The following is a 19,755-nucleotide window of genomic DNA, read 5'->3' on the forward strand; positions in this document are numbered from 1 at the left end:
AGGCGGCCATAGCTGGTAGCCTTGATGGATCTCTCCCTGGCAGCTTTCGACCTGTATTTAAGTACCAGCTTGGCCTGGACTAAGCAAGCAATGACTTATGGAAAGTATTAATGCTTGCATTAATGTCTGCATGCATTACAGTGCTCACTGTACTGTTGGCTGTATTTTGACATTATTATGCTGTTCATTATATTCAGAGCAGATTTAATGATTTCCATCCATTGATCACTGGAGAGGTGGATAGAGCCCTGTAGATACAATACTGTCTATTAGGAGGAGACTTTTCACAGAGACCTTGGATACAGCTTTTTGGTAAACTTATTGACCAGTAATTAATATGTTCAAGTACACCCTGCACTTGAATATTGACCAATGTCCCATAAAATATTGAACACTGTGCTGTACTGGATAATGGGTTAGTATGGAATAATGTAATAGATTTATCCTTCTGTGTCCCTTATGAAATGTATTATTGCAGCAAAAAAGGTATAAAATTAAAACAAAAAAGGTCATAAATATTTTAAATAAAAGTTCATAAGAATTGTATTAAAAAATATTAAATAAAAATTCACCTATACAGTAATATGCTACATATATTTAGTAGCACCTTTTCATCTGATTGGTGTTTGTGTGTGTGTAAAAACATTATATAACTTATCAAATTATATTGGGTTTAGTATGGGAAAATACAACCCCATAACAGAGAATAAAATGTTACTTTTTTTCTTATACTGTTCAATTATTTATTTAACAAAAAGTAAGTCATAAAGAAGAGAATATCACATGGGCAATATAGTATTGCCCAGTACTCCTTTACTGCTTCCATAGGATTTAAGGTAAGTTTCAGCCAGGTGCTGGTGATCATCAGGGGCCTCATTTATAAAGCTTGCTTGCGCACAAAACAGGGCTTGAAAGATGCGCACGCCACCTTCTACGCAAAGGTTGGGATTTAAAAAAAAAAAACGAACCGAAACATGTGTGTATCTCTACGCCAACCCTGACCCTAGCGCACGAACATTTTGAAGATATGGGGAACTGGCGACGCAGGCGGTGAGGTGGTGAAATGAAGCCAGATTCATGTCATACTTTTAATGTCATCACATATCAGACTTATAATATAATAGCGCTGATCGTGTCAGTCTCCGTGAAATGTATTGGCACGGTTGCCTGGCTCGACACGTCTCATTCATCCTGACAACAGGCTGCAAGAAGCCGCTGCGCATGCTCAGCAGGCTCATTTATATGCAAACACCATCATCAAGTACTTTGCCTTGTCCATTTATGGTATGAAGTGGGCGTGTAGAGGGCGGGATATGAGGCGAATTCACCTGCGCAACCTCCTAGCTGGACTGTGATTTATAAAGCGAACATTGCGTGCTAATGTGCGTGCACACAGTTTTATAAATCCGGATTTTTTTGTGCGCACGCCATTTTCGGCTTTTGGGGCGCACGTGCACTTTTAGTATGGATCCATGCACTCTTTAATAAATAAGGCCCCAGGCCTTGATAAATTGATCTCCAGCTGTACAGACTTCTATAAAAGCAAACATTTATGGCCCTTTTCCACTAGTACCTGCTCAGCTCGCTTCTACCCGCCACGCCCCCGTCTTGCTCTTTTCCACTACGGGCCAAGGCAGGTGGAGCTGTGCCAAGCAGTTATTTTTTCTGTAACCATTCTGCCGAGGTTCTAACCGGGCTGAGCCGGCACTATATCTGACGTCACCACCCTCCACGCCACTGATTGGTCGGGGGGCGGGGCCGTCAGACGTTTGAATCAGGAAGCGGGAGTCAGCGCGAGAGCGACTCGTGGCAATTTTATTATACAGCGCAAACGTCTGTTTGGTGATCCAACTCTGAGGTGCAGATGTTCATAAACCTGGTGGCTGACGAGATAATTAAAAAAGGGATGTAGACGGGTGATAAGGAACGATCAGATCTACCAGGAGAGAATTAAAAACGGGATGTAGACAGGCGATAAGGAACGATCAGATCCACAGGCGCTCTGTTTTCTTCTCAGCCGCTCGCGGCTCCAGCTGATTTCTCATCTGCGCCGACACGAACAAAGTGGTTGCGCAATCGAGTACATCACAGCAGCTTCACCCCAACCCGCCCATTTCTCACCTGGCTGTGGAAAAAACAAACGAGGACAAAACGGGTGGAGCCGGGATGAGCCGCGCCAAGGCGAGTTGGGCTGAGTAGGTGCTAGTGGAAAAGTGCCATTGGAGGTCTGTGAACACAATGTCAAGAGGAAAGGAGACAAACGATGGTCTTAAAGAAGCAATTGTTGCTGCATATCAATCTGCAGACGGTTAAATAAATGAATAAAACATTTACAAGCATTTTGGAGTTCAAAATTCTGCAGTGAGAAAGATTATTCCTAAGTGGAAAGCATTCCCAGTAGTTGCCTATCTTCACAGGGACACTCCAACAAGTTTGATCAAAGGCCACGCTGTGCAAAGATCAGAGTAAACAAATAAAGGGAACTACGTCTCAGACCCTACAGGCCAAGTTGAGTGTGTTAAATGTAAAAGTTGACCACAGCACAATTAGAAGACGCCTGAAAATGTGTGGTTTGTTTGAAATGGTTGATGAGACATCTTTTCAGTCTAGAGAGGACGTGTAGGCATAACTGAGGTTTGCAAAACAGCATCTGAACAAACCACGAGACTGCTAGAAAAATGTCCTATGCACAGATCAGTCCAATTAATGCCAGAAAAGCTGAAATATATAAGGACTGAGGTCTTGGAATGGCCTAAGCAAAGTCCACACCTCAATCCTATACAAAGGCTGTAGTGGGAACTTTAGGGAACTATACATAAATGGATTTCCCAAAGCTTGAATGACTTGAACAATAAATAACCAAATAAAAGACTGGTACAATCACACAGGAAAAGACGACCCCAAGTTACGGCTGTGAAAAGTGGATCGAGGGGCTCTTAATATTGCTCATATTATGTGAAATAAAAACAAAATAAAATAAAACATTTTGTTTAATTTCCTACCCTATAAATTAAACAAAAAATTGTATTTTATTTTGTGTTTATTTCATTGTGTTTTATTGTATTCTATAAAATTCAATCCAGGCATGCATGTGCAGGAAAATAAATAGATTAATTAAAAAGAAAATCCCCCCAATTTTTTCTTTTTTCTTTTTTGTTTTTTGTTTTTTCATCGCCTTTAACTTGTCATGAGAAGAACATAGTGATGCAGCTTCAAAATATGCAGATTGTGGATGCCGTTTTTAAAACCTGCCTGAAAATCCTTCTAAATTAGGTTATAATCAAGACTTGATTGAGTGGGAAATCTCTCAGCGTGTCAACATGAAAAAAAAGAGAGAAAGAAAATGTAAATATCCCAGATGAGCCGCTATTGATGCTGTATCTTAGTTTTGCTGCCTCGTCATAAAGAGAATGAACCCAAAAATGTCTTAAAAGACTGAAAAAAAATAGGATACCTGTAAATCTAGGAGATTCCGTGCAAAAAATAACCATAGTGAGCTGCAGCAGCAAAAGAACGATGGACCCTTAAGTTTTACCTGGCATCAGTTTCATCCACACCCTCAAAAGTGCAGCTAGCACTATTAACTCCCTCTGCAGTGCCAGTGGAGGTGCAGAGAGAGGGGTAACAGAGCTTTTAAACTGTACTTGAGATTAATTCTTCACTTACAGAGGCAATGAATTCTACAGTGTCTTATAAAAGCTATTGAATTTCATTAAAATACCACGGGGTATCATAACCTTTCCCAGTTTCAAACATAAAGTAACCTATAAGAACCTAAAGAAATAACATTTTCGTAAAGGTTATCGCTGCATCCGTCAAGCAGGGGAACATATGTGTGTCGGTTGCAGTACTGATGGGTTAGTCAGTTCATATCACAATGACTGGAAGCTACTGGGAGGTAAACAGGCCTTTTTAATATTCAGCAAGAGGAGAGCATGTGGACTTTCTACACACAGCCTCTATAAAAAAAAACTTGGGGGCTGCTCAAATCTGAAACATGGCTTACCCTGCTGCACGAGATGCTCCACAGCATGAACAGCCCTGAAGACACCCCACAAAGTGCCATTCAGCATGCCCTTGAAATGAACTGCATTGTCTCCATTGCTCTTTCTCTGTGTCCCCTGTTGCTCTCTCTATCTCTCTCTCTCTGTCTCTGTTTCTCTCCATCTCCTCCTATGCTTCTGTTTCTGATCTAATTGCAGCCGTCCGTATGGATGGCGGGGGAAACTGCAGCGTCTGCAAACCTGTGCATACGTCCTGTGGCCACAGTCCTCCATAAGTGTAAGAATTGAGGATTGTACTACAGCAATAAACTACGTGTGAGACGTGTTTTTTATTCCGGCTAGAAGTACACACTGAAATCCAGCCTGACAGTGTGAGCGCTGCCTCTTCTTCAGTGTCATGGGGAGGAAAATGACGAAGCAGCATGTCACAGAGGAATGCTGTACATGTTTTGGCCAGTCACGCAGGTCAGTTTTCCTGACAGCGGGCCAGCTTTATGGTTTGGCCCGACCGCTGCGTTTAATGGTGTAATTGTGACAATGATCTAATTCTCTCCCTCTCTCTGGCTGATCTTAAGGAGCTCTGTGCTCAGCTTTCTTCCCAGTGGCTGGCAGTCAGGAGGGAGAGGTGGGGGAGCACATTTCATTAGCTTTCAATTCATGTTGAATTTATTAATCTCCTGCTGGTTCTGCAGGATGGAAGGCTGCTTAAGAAGGGGGAAAATATCTTCAATATAGACACCTTTTCCTCCATCTGCTCGCAATGTGTGTGTGTGTGTGTGTGTGAGTGTGTGTATGTGTGTGTGCAAAAACTGAACGACAGAGAGGAGGCATGGGGAATGGATAAAGGGAGGCTGGGATGCGGAGGGGGACCAAGAAGGCGGGAAAGGGGAGAGGGAATAACAACAATGACTTCACAACAAGGGCTTGTTAAAAGACTGCAGCGGTAAAAAGTGTGTCAGATCATTTACCAGCGGGGATGCACGACTTCATCTTTTTAAAGGCAGCAACCCTGCAGAAAGGCTCTTGTCTAGTCAGCACTGCAACAAAGGCACAGCTACTGCTTTATTTGTGTTTCTGGAATGTTCCTGTGTGTGCTGTGGCAGCACCAGAGCCACTAACCCTCAGCTCCATCAAGGGAGGGAACATGGCATTAACCTCAGCCAGACCTCACCCCAGACAGAGAAGAAAGGCTTAGTTGCAACAACTGAGCTGAAAAGCGCTTCACACTATTTAACTAGAGAAGTGACTCAACCTACAGGAGCTCTCTACCAGCTGTCTCTGAATAACAGCGTTTGATGCTGCTCTGAAGAGGGTTTTTGTTGTAGAGCATTGTTCCTTTTACAAACCAGGTCATGCAGTTAGATTTGAGCAGGTGTTTGCTGACAACGAAAGATTCTGTATCCTCTGCTGTGTCTTGTTTCCTTTCAATGCTTAACAGGACATTAGGCTGTTTTTTTTGGTATTAGTATTTCAGGTTGACAATCAGTCCCACATGGCCCCCTTCACTCAGCACGCTTGAACACGATCCAGCTCGGCTGCTCAGGTGGAGACTGTGAGGAAACCATGCCAACCGAACAGCATCCTCAGTGTTCTCATGTCATCTCTACCTAACGAGGGCTGCTCCTCCTTTGCTGTTTGAAAAAACATCATTATAGCATTACATGGAAGAAGCTGGGAGCTCCAGCTATGTCAACCTTTTTTGTTGCACCAGCTTTCTTTTTTTTATATTTAAAACCTTGTTTTTTATGCACTAGCTCAGAACCTGTATATTCCTCAGGATGCATCTCAGGGCATCTTCTCAGAAGGTCTTCTCAAACCAGCCGGCTCCTCAGCTCTCAGCTCCTTCATCCATTTCTTATCATGAGCCATGATGGAGGAGACCAATTTAGGCTGCTTCTGTCAGAAATCTCTTTTTTTTCAGTTTACACAGGTCTTGACCCCCATAAGAGTGGGAACATAGACAACAGTAGCACTCGGCTGATTGGCTCTGCCCTCTCTTCACCGCAACAGACACATACTCATATCACTGGTTTACTCATTAGGAAAACTCTTAGATACTTTAGCCCAATTTGTTACCCCAACCCCGTAAGACAACCATGGTTTCTGACCTGTAGATTCTCTTCTTCTGAGATACAATCTTTGAAAAAAAAGCCTATCCCTAGCTCCCAGGGAGGACTTTCAGGTGGAAAGATTTGAAAATGGGACCCACATTTAAAAGCACAGTACTGAACATTGTTTCACATGGCTATCAGCTAGCCCTGCAGAGAGCCCTACAACGTTCAGAGCCTAGAGACGCTCCAGCTGAACGTTTTCCATGTCCAGGTCCCTGCCAGTGAGGAGTTCTTCACTGACCTCACTGTTTCCACTGTGTAAGGCAGTTGGACCATTCCTTTTACTGTCCCATTACATCCCGTGTTTTTAATTATTCATTCATGATCAGGTTTCTTCAAAGTTTTCCTTGATGGGATTTACCACTTTCAGGCTATTCGAAAGCTGCAGAGCGTACTCTCCAAGGATTACCAAGAAGATGTGATTGCATCTTTGAAAATATCTTATATCGTAAAAACAAGTGTTTCATTTTTTCCACCTGAGCGTCCAGTAGAGTGAATATTAACAGCTGTTTATTATGAGCATACACTGCCGAATACACAATGCCCAAAGTTAAAGCATTGCTGGAATAAAGTCACACCGATGATTTAACAAATACTGCAGCTCAAAACTTACTTTGGTCATAAAATTTCAGATATACGACCGAACCTGAACCAAACAAGAGCCAGTTAAACACAACTTCATTTTATTGCCTGGCTCGCTGGTCGTCATATTTTATAATGGATTTGATTCATATCGCGCCTTTCTGGACACTCAAAGCACTCACAATGGTGCCATTATTAGTTCACACTTGGTGATGGTAAACTACACGTGTAGCCACAGCTGCTCTGAGGGACGACTGACGGAAACGTGGCTGCCAATCCGCGTCTAACGCTGCCAACACCAGCGATGCCCTCACTGGAGGAAAGGAGGGTCAGACGACAGATGACGGGGAGAGCGGGGTTCAAACCAACAATCCTTCGATCAGTGGATGACCCGCTCTACCACCTGAGCCCCTGCCATGGTTCCAGCTAGATTTACTCATTATTTCCTGATATGCAGACTTCAGTTCTGCTGTCATACACGTGAATGTTATTGCTTGTTTATTTCTTACAAAGTCAATTTCTTTGCTAGACTTCAGGAGGATGATATGGTGGCTCTTTTAAAAAACAAAAATGTAAGTTGTTTGCTTAAAATCGTTTTAATGCTCAGTGTTGACCATGAAAAGACTGATTACTCTCATGGGAGAGTGACTAAATACATGTACGACTGGTATTTGAGTCTCATTTGTCTGCACTTCAGATCAACCCGATAGTTTTTAAAACATAGCATCACTACAGTTTAAGCGCAGCTGTGGCTCTCGGGGTCTTCTCATTTCCACAACCTTAAAGTCAGTGCCAATCATCATTATTTGATTAATTTGGATAAATGTAATAAGGACTTGCTCTTTTTAAAGACTGTCACGTCAACCATCATTCGGGAGGAATATCAATAGTGAGGCATGGTGGAGGGAGCACCATGATTTTGCTTTGCTTTGCTGCCTCAGGGCCTGTAACGTTTGCCATCGTTGAGGAGAAAATAAATCCCCTAGTTTACTCTACAGGATGACACCAGGATAGCTGTCCATCCATTGAAGCCTAGTAGAAGCCGGGTGACGGAAGAGGACCGGAAGCATGGAAGTAAATGCTCCACCACAGGGCGGCTTCAGAGAAAGAAAATCTGCCTTTTGCAGTCAGAGTCCAGACCTTGACCTCATAGAAATGTTGTGGAACCTCAAGAGAACAGTGAGATGAAGCAGTTCTGGAAAGAGGAAAAGTCCAAAAATTTCTCCTGGATATCTGATCCAAAACTGCTGACGACGGTTTCTTGAGCTCACTGTTGCTGAAGGGTGTTTAACACCAACACGTTTCCCTCCAGCACTGTGAAGGTTCAATAAAAACTGGAGAGGTTTTAACTAAACGTTTGTTATCGGCTCAAGCAAGTGATTTAAATGAAAGTCAGATCATATATTAGAGCAAATGGATGTTCCTTGAAATGCAGTTCATTCTTTTGACTCCACAATCCTTTCTTGTCACTCTGCGTCACCTGATTCCTGAGATCTGTCCATCCACCGTCTACTTCTGTCCTCACCTCATAATTTCATCATGTTTAAAGAGAACATTGTCAAATTCTCTTACCAGCACATTTGTGATTTCTGTCTTGGCTGACCACAGGCCCTCATTACATTCAGCCCGTGTTCCCCTTTTGACTAAATCTCAGATTTATTATTCACTTTGTCATACAGGATTTAGTCACACAACAGTGAGGCGGGCCGTCTGACAAATGCTCCTACAGCAGACTGGCATGGATGACAGAGCATGACAAATCAAATGTCAAAAGAGCAGTGGGCCAAGCTCAAACTATCCTACACTTTCATTTCCCCAATATTTTTGAGGGCTGCTGCTCTGAAATATACACGACAGAGTGGCTCTATGGGATATAGATAAAGCGAGCTGGAGATAAATGTGGGAAACGCATCAACAGCTATGATAGCAATCTGGCATTGACATTACTTACTATGCTAAGACAACTGTGCTCATCTATTAGATATGTTTTTCTTTCTTGCAAAGATGCTATCATGTCACAATTGTTTATCATACCAAGGAGATTTAAGGTTTAAAGTGCTGATCGGTGCTTTGAGATTAGATGAAACACATAAAGCAGTTTCTTGCTGCCTTTGAGGCTGCGTGGCACAAGCAAATTGTCTCGCCATGCATCGCACTGGTAATGTGTTTAAGCGGTTGCACAGTTATCACATCTACCCTAGATAGTATTGTTCAAATCTGGAATAGTTCCTGTGTTTGACATGCAGGATAAAGATGCTTCCTTTGATTGGAGGCAATCTTTTCAGCCAGAAAAACAAATTTGTTGCATGCTTAACTCATGCAGAGGCAATTATGTTCTGGGAAGGGCTCAGTATTAGTTAATGAGCACCACAAGTTGGAAATGGAAATAATTCTTGAACTGTCTGCACATTTTCCACCCTCTGCAAGTGATCTTGGTGAAGTATCTTCCTGATAAGCTCTGGAACAAATCAATCTCCTCCCATACTCTCTTCAGGCTACTTCACCTTAATGAGTCCATCAGCGTTTCAGGAGCAGCCAGCTGTTTTCTGGCCCCTGGACATGTCATCATCACCTCTTTTATGGCCTGTTTCTCCCAGTTCTGGCTGTAAGTATTGCTAACAGAATATGTCGTCTATGCTTCTCCTGGGCATAGAGCAAAAAGATTTCCTTCACACGTCAGCACGGGGCGGATTTATGTGCACATGGGCAGGTGTTTGCATTAAGTTTACAGGTGGGAGTTTAGAATCATTGAGAAATGCAGGCATTAAACAGCAAAAACAGTTGTGATGGAGGAAAAGAACTGCTTAAGAAAGTTGAGCTCGGGGACTATAAATACTCCCGAATGAATCACAGTATAACAGAAAAAATATGGGTTCACTTGCCAATCTGCTTTCATGGACGTCTCGACAGAATTTATGACTAAAGACAGCTTGCACTCTATTATAATTAAGAACAAGCTCTTGCTCAAATCGTAAGAAATATTAATGTTTCATAAACGTACAGTTACACACTTAGAAAGAGAAGGGGTAACAGTTGGGCCAAGAGTGTGTCTTGAGTAAAAATTGGAAGAGAGTTGTGTTGGATGACCTGAGTTCAAACTTTTAATCCCCCACTATGAACAGTACTAGCTCTCACTCAAGCAAGCTGCCAAACCTTTTGTCCTCTCCTAGAAATGTGTTGTCCAGGGCTAAGGAATAAAAATCTTTCTGAAATCTTGTGTCTGCACAGTTCAGTGTCTAACTGGTCCACAGAGAAAAATAACCACCGGTCTGCTTCAGGCTGACCGAGGCTTTTGCCGAGGTCCAGACCTTCGACTCGGCCTGCAGCGTGAAGCTGGAAACAAAGTGTGCCGAGTTGACATTTTTTGTCAGATATCTCACAAGATCTGAGAAGAAATGTGACTCGTAGGATTCTGTCCAGGTCAGCCTTGTTGGGATCTTGTTGCAACAAGTCTGGGAAACGTATATATCAGCCAGAGCACGACAGGTTAATGAAGCTGTAACTCACCTGAATCTGGAAGAACATCAGAGAGCTGAGACTTCTGTGCTTTGAATGTCCTCAACTTTGTTTTGAAATTAAAAGATGAAAAATAAAATAAAAATGTAGAAGTATCTCAAAAAATTTCCATTATTTTTGAGTATCACTATTGAATACAAAACAATCGTACAAATAATTGTCTACATGCTGTTAAGAGGTAACAAACAATCCAGTTAATATCCTCAAATCTGTGTCCTGAAACTCCTGTCAGCGCTAAACAACGGCAAAAGTTCCTCAGAACTTGTGAGGCCAGTCTTCCCTCATCCGACTCGGTTGGGGTTCACTCTTTTAGCACTTCTGTGCTTACGTCACATTTTCCACTTGAAGGCTGTCTGGGCATCCTGTTGTGTGGTGCAACTATCAGAAGTACAGTCATTGAACAGAAAACCTGATTCAGGCCCAAACACTACAGAGACAGTTAAAATTTGCAGTAACAAATAAAATGAAGTTGACATGACAGCAATGTGGAGGCTTTAAGACAAAGAAATACTGCCACTGGGTCAGTTACTATTAAGATGTTTGACTTTCTTCACTACAGATTAACTGGCCTACAGGCTTATCAGTATGAAATACTGCTGTGTTCATGTCTGACTGTGTTTTCAGCTCCTAAAGATTAAGCATATTTTTTAGTTTATTACTAGATTTTAAAGAACACACCAATGTATCATTTGTTTTAAATATTTTAACTGTCAGCAAATATATTTTATAAACTGATCATCTGTTGATCTCTCGCTTCTTATAACATCATAATTAACATGCATATGTTTGATTTGAATACTTCACCAAATAAACATTAGAATTGTGTGCATTCTTTACATGTCTTTTTGTCAAATTAATGTATTTGATTGAAATAAAGGAAAACAAAAGGCGCATCAGTTTCTTGGATGTACATTTCAATTGCCAGTGCAACATCACATGCGCTAGGTGGTGCACTGTGAAAGTGAGCAACTTGATCATTAGTAACAAAATCTGTTGCTCAGTAGCGCCACTTGCGCTGGCCCGGCGGCAATACCTATAAGTCTTGTGTTATTACAGCCCTCATGACCACGACACGTCAAGCTGCCAGCAATAAGGCGCGGAAGTCTGTGCGAGGACTTTCAAAATAAGACGCCTGTCTGAGATGCGTGTGTAAACAACTTTTTGTGACATGTTTTAAACCAAGTGTATTAGATGATAACTATTATATATTTACATGTTACTGTTTGGCAGGAGGATGACATTCAGTCTGCTCGGGGATTAGGGGTGTAAAGACGTTTTCTGTTTGTTTGTTTTTTTCTTTAATTTTTCTATTTATGAATTCATAATTTATAAGAACATATTTGTTTTATTTGTCTATTTTTTGTTTCTTTGTTTTAAATATCCCTTGTTTTTCCCTCAAATGGCCACAATATGCTGGGTCTACTATTTCAGGTCACATTAGCTCAGATTATGCTTGCCTGGCACAATTTGAATTTGAACCATAGACTGTAGATATTGCTGGACAGACGTCACCTTCAGGTGGAGAACGCTGGTTTTGAAACGTTGTTTCCCTCGGTCTGCACAGTGACACAAATAGGCCTGGGAAGCTGGCTGGAACATGTTAATCAGCGTTAGCCGTGGCTACCAGCTCCTTATGCCGGCCCATGCCAGAGGAGCTGCAGAAGTTCTGGAGAACATTTACAGAACGTTTGCAGAAAAATATCCCATTTCATGTGTTGTTTCGGTGGTGACACCAGAAATGACTGCTGTGTTTAACCAACACTGCCAATTGCTTCACTGAGCTTCACAACATGATGATAACTCATGAAAAAGTTATGGTGATTAAAAATGGGCAACTGACAATCGAAAGGCTAAACCACATGTTAGAAATAAATGTATTGCTTTATATAAATTCACCTGACATGGCACACACAGTTGTCATGTATTTGAACTCTAGCCAGGCTGTGAATATGTTTATTTCTCCTACAAAGTTTGACGTTTTAACATGGGAGTCAGTCGATGGACTGCACATTTTGTAAGATATCTGGTACTTGATTTGAATGTTTGTTTTCCTCTTTACATTTAAAAGATGAATGCAACACAGGAGATCTGGAGGGATTGACCTCTCCAGATTACATCGTAGTTTTTTGTTTGTTTATTGTTTTTAAATGGGGATCGGGGAGGAGGATGGGGCAGAATGTTCACCTGCATCCAGTACTCGAGTTGAGGGGGGATGAGGGGGGGTGGCATCCCCCCCTGAAATAAAAACGGTCAAAATCATCCCCCCTGTAAAACTGCCACCCCCCCTTTCCATCCCTTATGTCATTTCATCAATGAATGTGGTTTTACTGCTATTTCAACATTTAGAGTCATCACCAGAAAAATAACTTATTTGACCATTTTCACCTGTTTCAAGTACATTTTCACTTGAAATAAGTAGAAAAATCTCTAAGATTCTCTTAGATTTATCTTCTCATTACAATCAAAAAAATCTTGTTCCACTGGCAGATTTTTCTACTTATTTCAAGTGAAAATCTACTTGAAACAGGTGAAAAGTGTTGTTTTTTCCAGTGATGAGCCTTGTTTTAAGTGTAATAAGATTTTTTTTAACTAGAAATAGGAAAAATATTCTTATTTTGGGTTTTTGCAGGTATCCATTTTACTTATCCTGTGAAGGACAGAGTCATATTGATAAGTTCAGAAAACTGTTTTTTATTGTGGTGTTTTGATGTATTAGATGTAAGCCCAGTGGATATTTAAAGCGAAGGCTGCATTTAACTGCTGCTATGCCATTCCTGCAGTATTTCTGCAGGTGTTTTGGTCAGTGCTAGGGCTGTTCGATTTTGCCCAAAAATAAAATCTCGATTTTTTTCTCTCAAAATCCGATTTTCGATTACGATTACGATTATTTTGTGAATTGACAAAAGGCAAAGAAATGATTTCAAATATGCAGTTTTTTTATTGAACATTTGCCCCATTAGGCTTTAAGTGCAAACTTTGCTCTTATTAAACCAAAAATGAATGAATAAAGTGCAAAACTCTGTAAAATAAGTCAAAAAAAAGTTTTTAAAAATATAATAAAATATAAAGTTTTATCTCTGAAAAAAAATCGGCAAATCAGCACTTGCAAACATACAGTAAGTTATATTTCCAATTAAATAAAACAAGACATTTTCTAATTAAACTAAACTGGGTCTTTGCATGGTAAATAATAATGCAACAGGTGTGTAATGTCAGTCATTACATTTGCTATTCACATTTGCAATTTTTTTGCAAGGAACACGAGCCGGTCTACCGCATCTGGCTTGAGGGATGCCCGGTGTTACAACGCCCCCTCCTGCACTAAAGAGCCTCTCCGATGGGGCACTTGTCGCAGGTATTGAGAGGTATTTCCATCAATCATTAATATGGTATCAATCATTAATATGTGTGCAGACAAGGTAAAAAAAAAAAGAAGAAAAAAAAAAGTGAAAAATCGATTTTACGAGTTTCACATTTTAACATCGTTCTAATTACATAATCGCGATTACGATTTAAAATCGATTAATCGAACAGCCCTAGTCAGTGCTATTATTTGTAATATATTATATTATTTGTAATCAGCACAAATTATCTGTCCCCATATGATAAAATCCACCACCCCCCCTGATTTTCTTTTACAACTCGAGTACTGCCTGCATCCATCCAAAGCAAAGCCAAAAAGGTCCCTGATATCAAACCTTTACTTTCCCGGAAGTGTGGGCGACCGTGTGAGTCGTGCCTCCATGTCAGGTTGCAGCTTGACGGAGTTTTGACCGAGAATGAGCCAATCGGCTGTGGAAGGCAGAGTTGTCCCTGTGGCCGCCATTAAAGAAAGGAATCCATGAATTCAAATGGAAACCAACAGGAACCGAGGCTGAAATAATGACCGAAATAATCATAAAAACGTAGGCTGCTGCCAGATTTCGAGAGGCTGTGACAGGATGTGCTTCGTTTTGAGGCTCAAATTTGCAATGGAGGAGTGAGACGGGACGCTTTTATTTATTTATTTTTTTTTTTAAACGGAGACCGTTTTAGGGCTAAGGGGGAGGGGGAGAGTTGCTTCTTTGCTCTCCTTTTTCTTTTTGTTTTATGAACATTTCACGCTTGTTTTTAGCGTGGGTTTGGCCGCGGACTCCTGGAGATGTCTACGTAGAGACCCAGCAGTCTCTTTTATGCGCTTTCAGCCCCGGCGGAGGGACACTGCGATCGGAAGGTTGTTGAATTAACTCCCCTCCAGCCAAATGTTACAGAAAATAATTAGTCGCTGATCAAGCCTGCACATCACAGGAGACGCAAAATCTACAAAAAAATAATTGTTCTTTATTCCCTGGGAAGTGAAACGATGGAGATTTGGATCTGTCACTGAAGAAGGATGAGTTCTTGTTTTGTACCAAACGGGGCCAGCTTGGAGGATTGCCATTCCAATCTATTCTGTCTGGTAAGAGATTTAAAACTAAAGGAAAGCAGCCATTTTTAACGAGCTGGACGGGGGCTAGGCTAAGCTTAGCCGGCGAGGCTTCAGGCCCTGCCAAGCTCGCATCAAGCCGGGACAAGGTGTCCAACTTCACCGATGTTATTCCTTACCTTGCTTTTTTAAAAACACTTTGTCTTTTAGCCGGGGCGACCTGTGCGCCGCGACCTATTTTTTCTCCACTGCATCCGCGCGCAGCACATTCGAAGTTGACGGAACTTGCTTTTCTGAAGCTTAATTTACTACAATTTACAAGACATGCTGCTTTTGAGGACTCGGGAAAAAGTCAGAAGTTGTCACACTTTCTAACAATGTCTTTGTTTTTTTTTTTGCAAACTAAACCCTCAACTGACTTTACTTTGACTTTTACTTGAATTCCTGTTTTGGAAATAATCAAACAAACTTTAAAGCTTGAAGTTTGAAAGTGGCAGCAGAGGTTTGCACGTCAGCTGTGAAGGAAACGCTGTCAGCTTGTTGACACTTGTCTTTTTCCTCAAACGCGTGTTGCTGTTGTTGTTGTCGCAGCAAGCGCATAGTTTGAACTGTTTGCATCGTAAATGTTTTCTGTATAGTGGACTAAATGGTTTTATTAAGAGGCTTAATCTCATTGGACTTCATATTCCGGTGTTGACAGCAACTAGGACACAGGCTGCAGGCTGATTATATAATCTGTGGCATTCAGAATCAGAATCAGGTTTATTTGGCCAAGTCAGGTCAAACAAGACAGGGAATTGGACTCCGGTTGTTTCGCTCACTGTACAGTAAATAGACAAATGACAGCTCTTATTAAGGCAAGGCAAGTTTATTTCTATAGCACAATTCAAAACAAGGTAATTCAAAGTGCTTTTCATCAACATTAAAAGCGGCAAGACACAATTAAACAGTAATAACAAATAAAATAAGAAAAGAGGTAAAATAATAAAAAAGCACAAGTTGTTAAAAAGTAAAGGCAGTAGAGTACAGCAGGTAAGTATTTAATTTAAGAGTACGCTTCAGTAAACAGTAATGTTTTTATCCTGATTTAAAGGAGCTGACAGTTGGAGCAGACCTCAGGTCTACAGGAAGTTTGTTCCACCGGTGAGGAGCAGAATAACTGAACGCTGCCTCACCTTGCTTGGTTCTGGTTCTTGGGAACCACAACAAACCAGATCCAGATGAACCTCAGGGGTCTGGGAGCTTCATAGGAACTAACAGATCAACCATGTATTCTGGTCCAAGACCATTCAGTGCTTTGTAGACCAGCAGTAAGATTTTAAACTCTATCCTTTGACTCACTGGAAGCAAGTGGAGTGATTTCATGACCGGTGTAATGTGGTGTTTGTAAGGACTCTGGCATTAACATATATACTTTTTTTTTTTTAAGTGAAAGGTGCAGCAGTATGAGGTATACATGGTTATTGAAAGGTGCATTGTTACAGCATATTATTGTGGTTGTTGTTATTATTATTATTGCTATTGCAGTGATTGATTACTCTTCATTCCTGGGTAATAACAAAAAGGTTAGCTGCAAGTTGTTACTAAACTGTAATGAAACCGGCTTTTCTTTCTTTTTTCCCCGTCATGCTGTCGTGGTACTAGTCGTAGCTGGTTAATGTCACCTTAAACAGCTGTGGCTGTGCCTGAGAACCGGTGGAGCCACAGCGGTGGTTTACATGAGCAGCCACCGTGTACACGGTGAGTGTACAGTCAGTCCCTCCTCTGGCCCAACAACATGGTCAGAGTGCGTTTGTTGTTGCAGTTAATTGGCTTGTCAACAGGCTTAACTACACTTGTATGGTAGCCAGGCAGTGTAATGTGCTCTTGAAGCTCATGCCTCCACAGTAGGAAGTCCTTAATGTGATGATGTGAAGTGCTGAAACGCAGCTCATAGGAGGAAAAAAAAGGAAAAAAAGTACCGTACACTGTTGTTAACAGATTAAATTCACCACCGAACTGCAGCAACAGGATTAGAAAATGTGCAGATGTAAAGTGCAGTTGTGTTACGGAGTTAGATGATAAGTGAGAGTGGGGATGCTGACATTAAATGAAGTACAACAACAATACAGTGAAATCATACACTGCTTTTAGTACAAATTGACACAGCTTCAAGCTGTCCGCCTTCTTGAAGGTAACATTTCACAGCAGAAAATCCCACCCTCTCTCTTGATACTGCTCTTCTGGGTCGATTGTGTGAGCTGAACTCATAATTACAATGTTTACGACAGCTCTTGAAGGCAGCGTTGGCTACAGTGGACAGGCGAGAGAGAGAGGCTGGTAGTTGTGGTGCTGTGCCTGTCTGGGTGACATTTTCCTGCTCACTGAGACTAAGCATAACACCACTGCTGTTATGACTCACTTGCTGCACAGACTCCGCTTTGTGGGTTTTATGGTGAAAGAATGTGAACACATTGTGGTAGTTTTCTCCCCTTCACTCTTCTGTGGATGCCTTCCATCCAAGGGGGAGAAAACTAACACTGTGTGTCTCGAGTATGATACTACTTGTTGCTTACTTTTTCTTTTTTTCCATAGTGGGGTTTAAAGGGATTACTTCAAAGTGCAAGCACAGTTTATTTCAGCTTGCATTACTATACACTTTCCTTTTTTCATTTATTGTCTTTCTCTTTAGCCAAAGCTTCCACTGAGAGATTGACTAAATGAAAAAGAGCCACGTGTTAATTTGCTCAAATGAAACTAGGTGGATTTGCATTCTCCTCAACCAAAAATGCAAACGCACACTTGTTAGTTTCATCTTCGTTTCACAGTGGTGTTATCTGAAGGAAGAGAAGTGACTGGCAGGAAAAGAGACAGATAACTAGTCGAAAGGGGAGCATCTGTGGCATGATTTGAGCAGCTTCACCTGTTGTGTTGTATCTTGAAAGGCAGGAAGGCAGCTGTTTGAACACAGTGTTCCCTATTCAGACCCAGTTCCCCAAGTTGCCAGGGAGAAGGTGAGCAGCTGGCAAAATCGGAGGTCATAACCCCGCATCTCACTCTCTTAAAGTATATGTCACCTCCGGAAAAGTTCCTGCGCGTGTCCAGTGGCTCTGCTCTTAGACCCCCTGCCAATGCTGCAGTGTGATTTTTGGCTTTGGCCTGTGAAAGATAAAACTTCTCATGACTGCTTTCCCTGCTGGGACATTTTCTAAACTGTTGTTCACATACCTGAGCATTTACCGAGGCGCAGTCAGGAGAGAAGAGTTCAGATGTTTGAGACACACTCGTGCACACGGTTTGGGAAGTATGATTGTTGGAGGGAAATGCACAGAATTCCTTGGCACTTACTGTTTTCACACATTGTCTGTAACTAATTTATTTAGACAGGAGAAACTGCAGAACTGCAGAGGGCATGTTTATCCTTGCCAGAGCAGTCTGCCTCAGATTTTGTTGTTGATCAGGAGCAGCAGCGTTGTGTATTCAGCTTTGATGGATGGGGTTTATAGTTCAGTAGCATGTAAGGACAGTTTGTTTTAATCCTCAGACCTTTTTTTTATTTTTAAATCAGAAGAAAGACTGTTGTTGCAACTAAGAAGAGATGAACTGTGGAGGCTGAGAAAAACTTACTCTATTTTAGCTGCATGACATTTTAATACATGTGATATAACTCCATTGTCATTCCTAATGGTGTAGCCAGCTGGGCATCTGCAAAACATATCTTGTGTAAGAAGTCCATTCTTCAAAATGACCATTCAAAAAGCGAACTTTAGACTTTTGGTTGGAGAAATGTATTTTTTTTTGTAGTATCTTTACGCCAAGAACTGGAGCAACATGAGCGTCCTCACTGCTGAACAATGATGTGTGACGCAAAGCACATTCTGCAGAGTGAACTTTGAAGACCTGCTGCTACTGCTGTGTGTTGTGGGGAGAAACAGACACATCCAGAAGTGGTTGGGTTCATGAAATTCTTCAAAGGACTTAAAAGAATCTGTCACAATTTTACAGGCGATGCCATCTTTTGCAGACAAATTTTATTCATGCTTTTGTAAGAGTCATTATCAGTTTGATGATATCCTGGCAGAGCCGATGCCAAATACTGGCTGACAGGGCACTTCAGGAAAATTGCTGCCTCTTGTAAATGTAATTTTTTTTTAGAGTTTGTTGCCGTGTTTCAGACTTGGAGTACTGTCATCCATCAGTTCTGCAAATGCAAACTTTCAGTATTCCTGCAGTGGCAGTTGGGGTTGTTATTTTAGAATAATTGATTACACAAACAGTTGCGATCATTAGGTGCAATATGAATCACCAGTGAGAGCACTCGGCTTACTTACTTTCTACTTTTGCGTGCAGGAGGGGGATGGTTTCTTTGAAGATGACATCAGACAATCTTAGCAGGCGCAGACATTTGTCTGTAAAAAGCGGCACTACTGGCTCAAAGCCAGCGCATCCCTTTTCTCAGCAGTCTGGCAGTCTCACTGTAGATTCAGTTAGATGAGGCCAAACCTGAACTCCTCCACCCAAAATCTCACTGCGGTCACACTTGGGAGTTTCGTTTTGGGTCCACCTTGTCTCGACGTCTTTGCAGCTTTGAGCTGTTTGCTCAGTGAAGAGTTGACTTGAGGTAGCATCTGCTGCCATTATGAGTAAAGATCGAGTGTTGGTGAATAGAGGCAATAATAAAGTGAAGTTGTGATAGGAGTTTCACGATTAAGATGGCAAGCTCTATATTTTACATAAGTCGCCACAACTCTGTCGAATACTTCACCTTTTTCAGTCACCACCTGCCATCAGTTACTGTTTTATTACTATTCACTGTTTTATTTTTGCAGAGCTATTCAGAGTTGAAATGGCTGCTTGATCATTTTCCTGTCAGATATGACTTTTAATAGATAGTTATTACAAATAACTGCTTGTTGGTAGTGACAATGAGTCATTCAATTACACTTTTCCTGTTTTAATACCATGTTCCACAGTGAAGGAGAGATTCAGAATCCACCTAGTTGCCTTCTTGGCAAAGAAACTACAGCATAGATGCAGATGTCCTGATGGTATCAGAAACAGTCACAAAAAAGGTCATGACTAGAGCTGTAATGTAAGATGAGGAGAGTAGCCTGCCGCTCCTGCAAGTTAACAACGCAGCAGCAACAACATTAATCAG

The 19,755-nt window shown here is 41.4% G+C and overlaps 1 protein-coding gene across 1 annotated transcript in view; it reads left to right on the plus strand.

Annotated features, from left to right (window-relative positions):
- The first annotated feature begins 14,019 nt into the window (after positions 1-14,019).
- The window catches only part of med13a (mediator complex subunit 13a), a 78,682-nt gene continuing 72,946 nt past the window's right edge, over positions 14,020-19,755 (plus strand). The window contains exons 1-2 of the mRNA XM_061740168.1: positions 14,020-14,426; positions 14,549-14,651. Of these exons, the coding sequence (XP_061596152.1) occupies positions 14,586-14,651 (66 nt within the window). The 5' untranslated portion in view covers positions 14,020-14,426; positions 14,549-14,585. The remainder of the gene's footprint in view (positions 14,427-14,548; positions 14,652-19,755) is intronic.

The sequence above is a fragment of the Cololabis saira genome, chromosome 14, assembly GCF_033807715.1.
Source record: "Cololabis saira isolate AMF1-May2022 chromosome 14, fColSai1.1, whole genome shotgun sequence".
Lineage (NCBI taxonomy): Eukaryota > Metazoa > Chordata > Actinopteri > Beloniformes > Belonidae > Cololabis > Cololabis saira.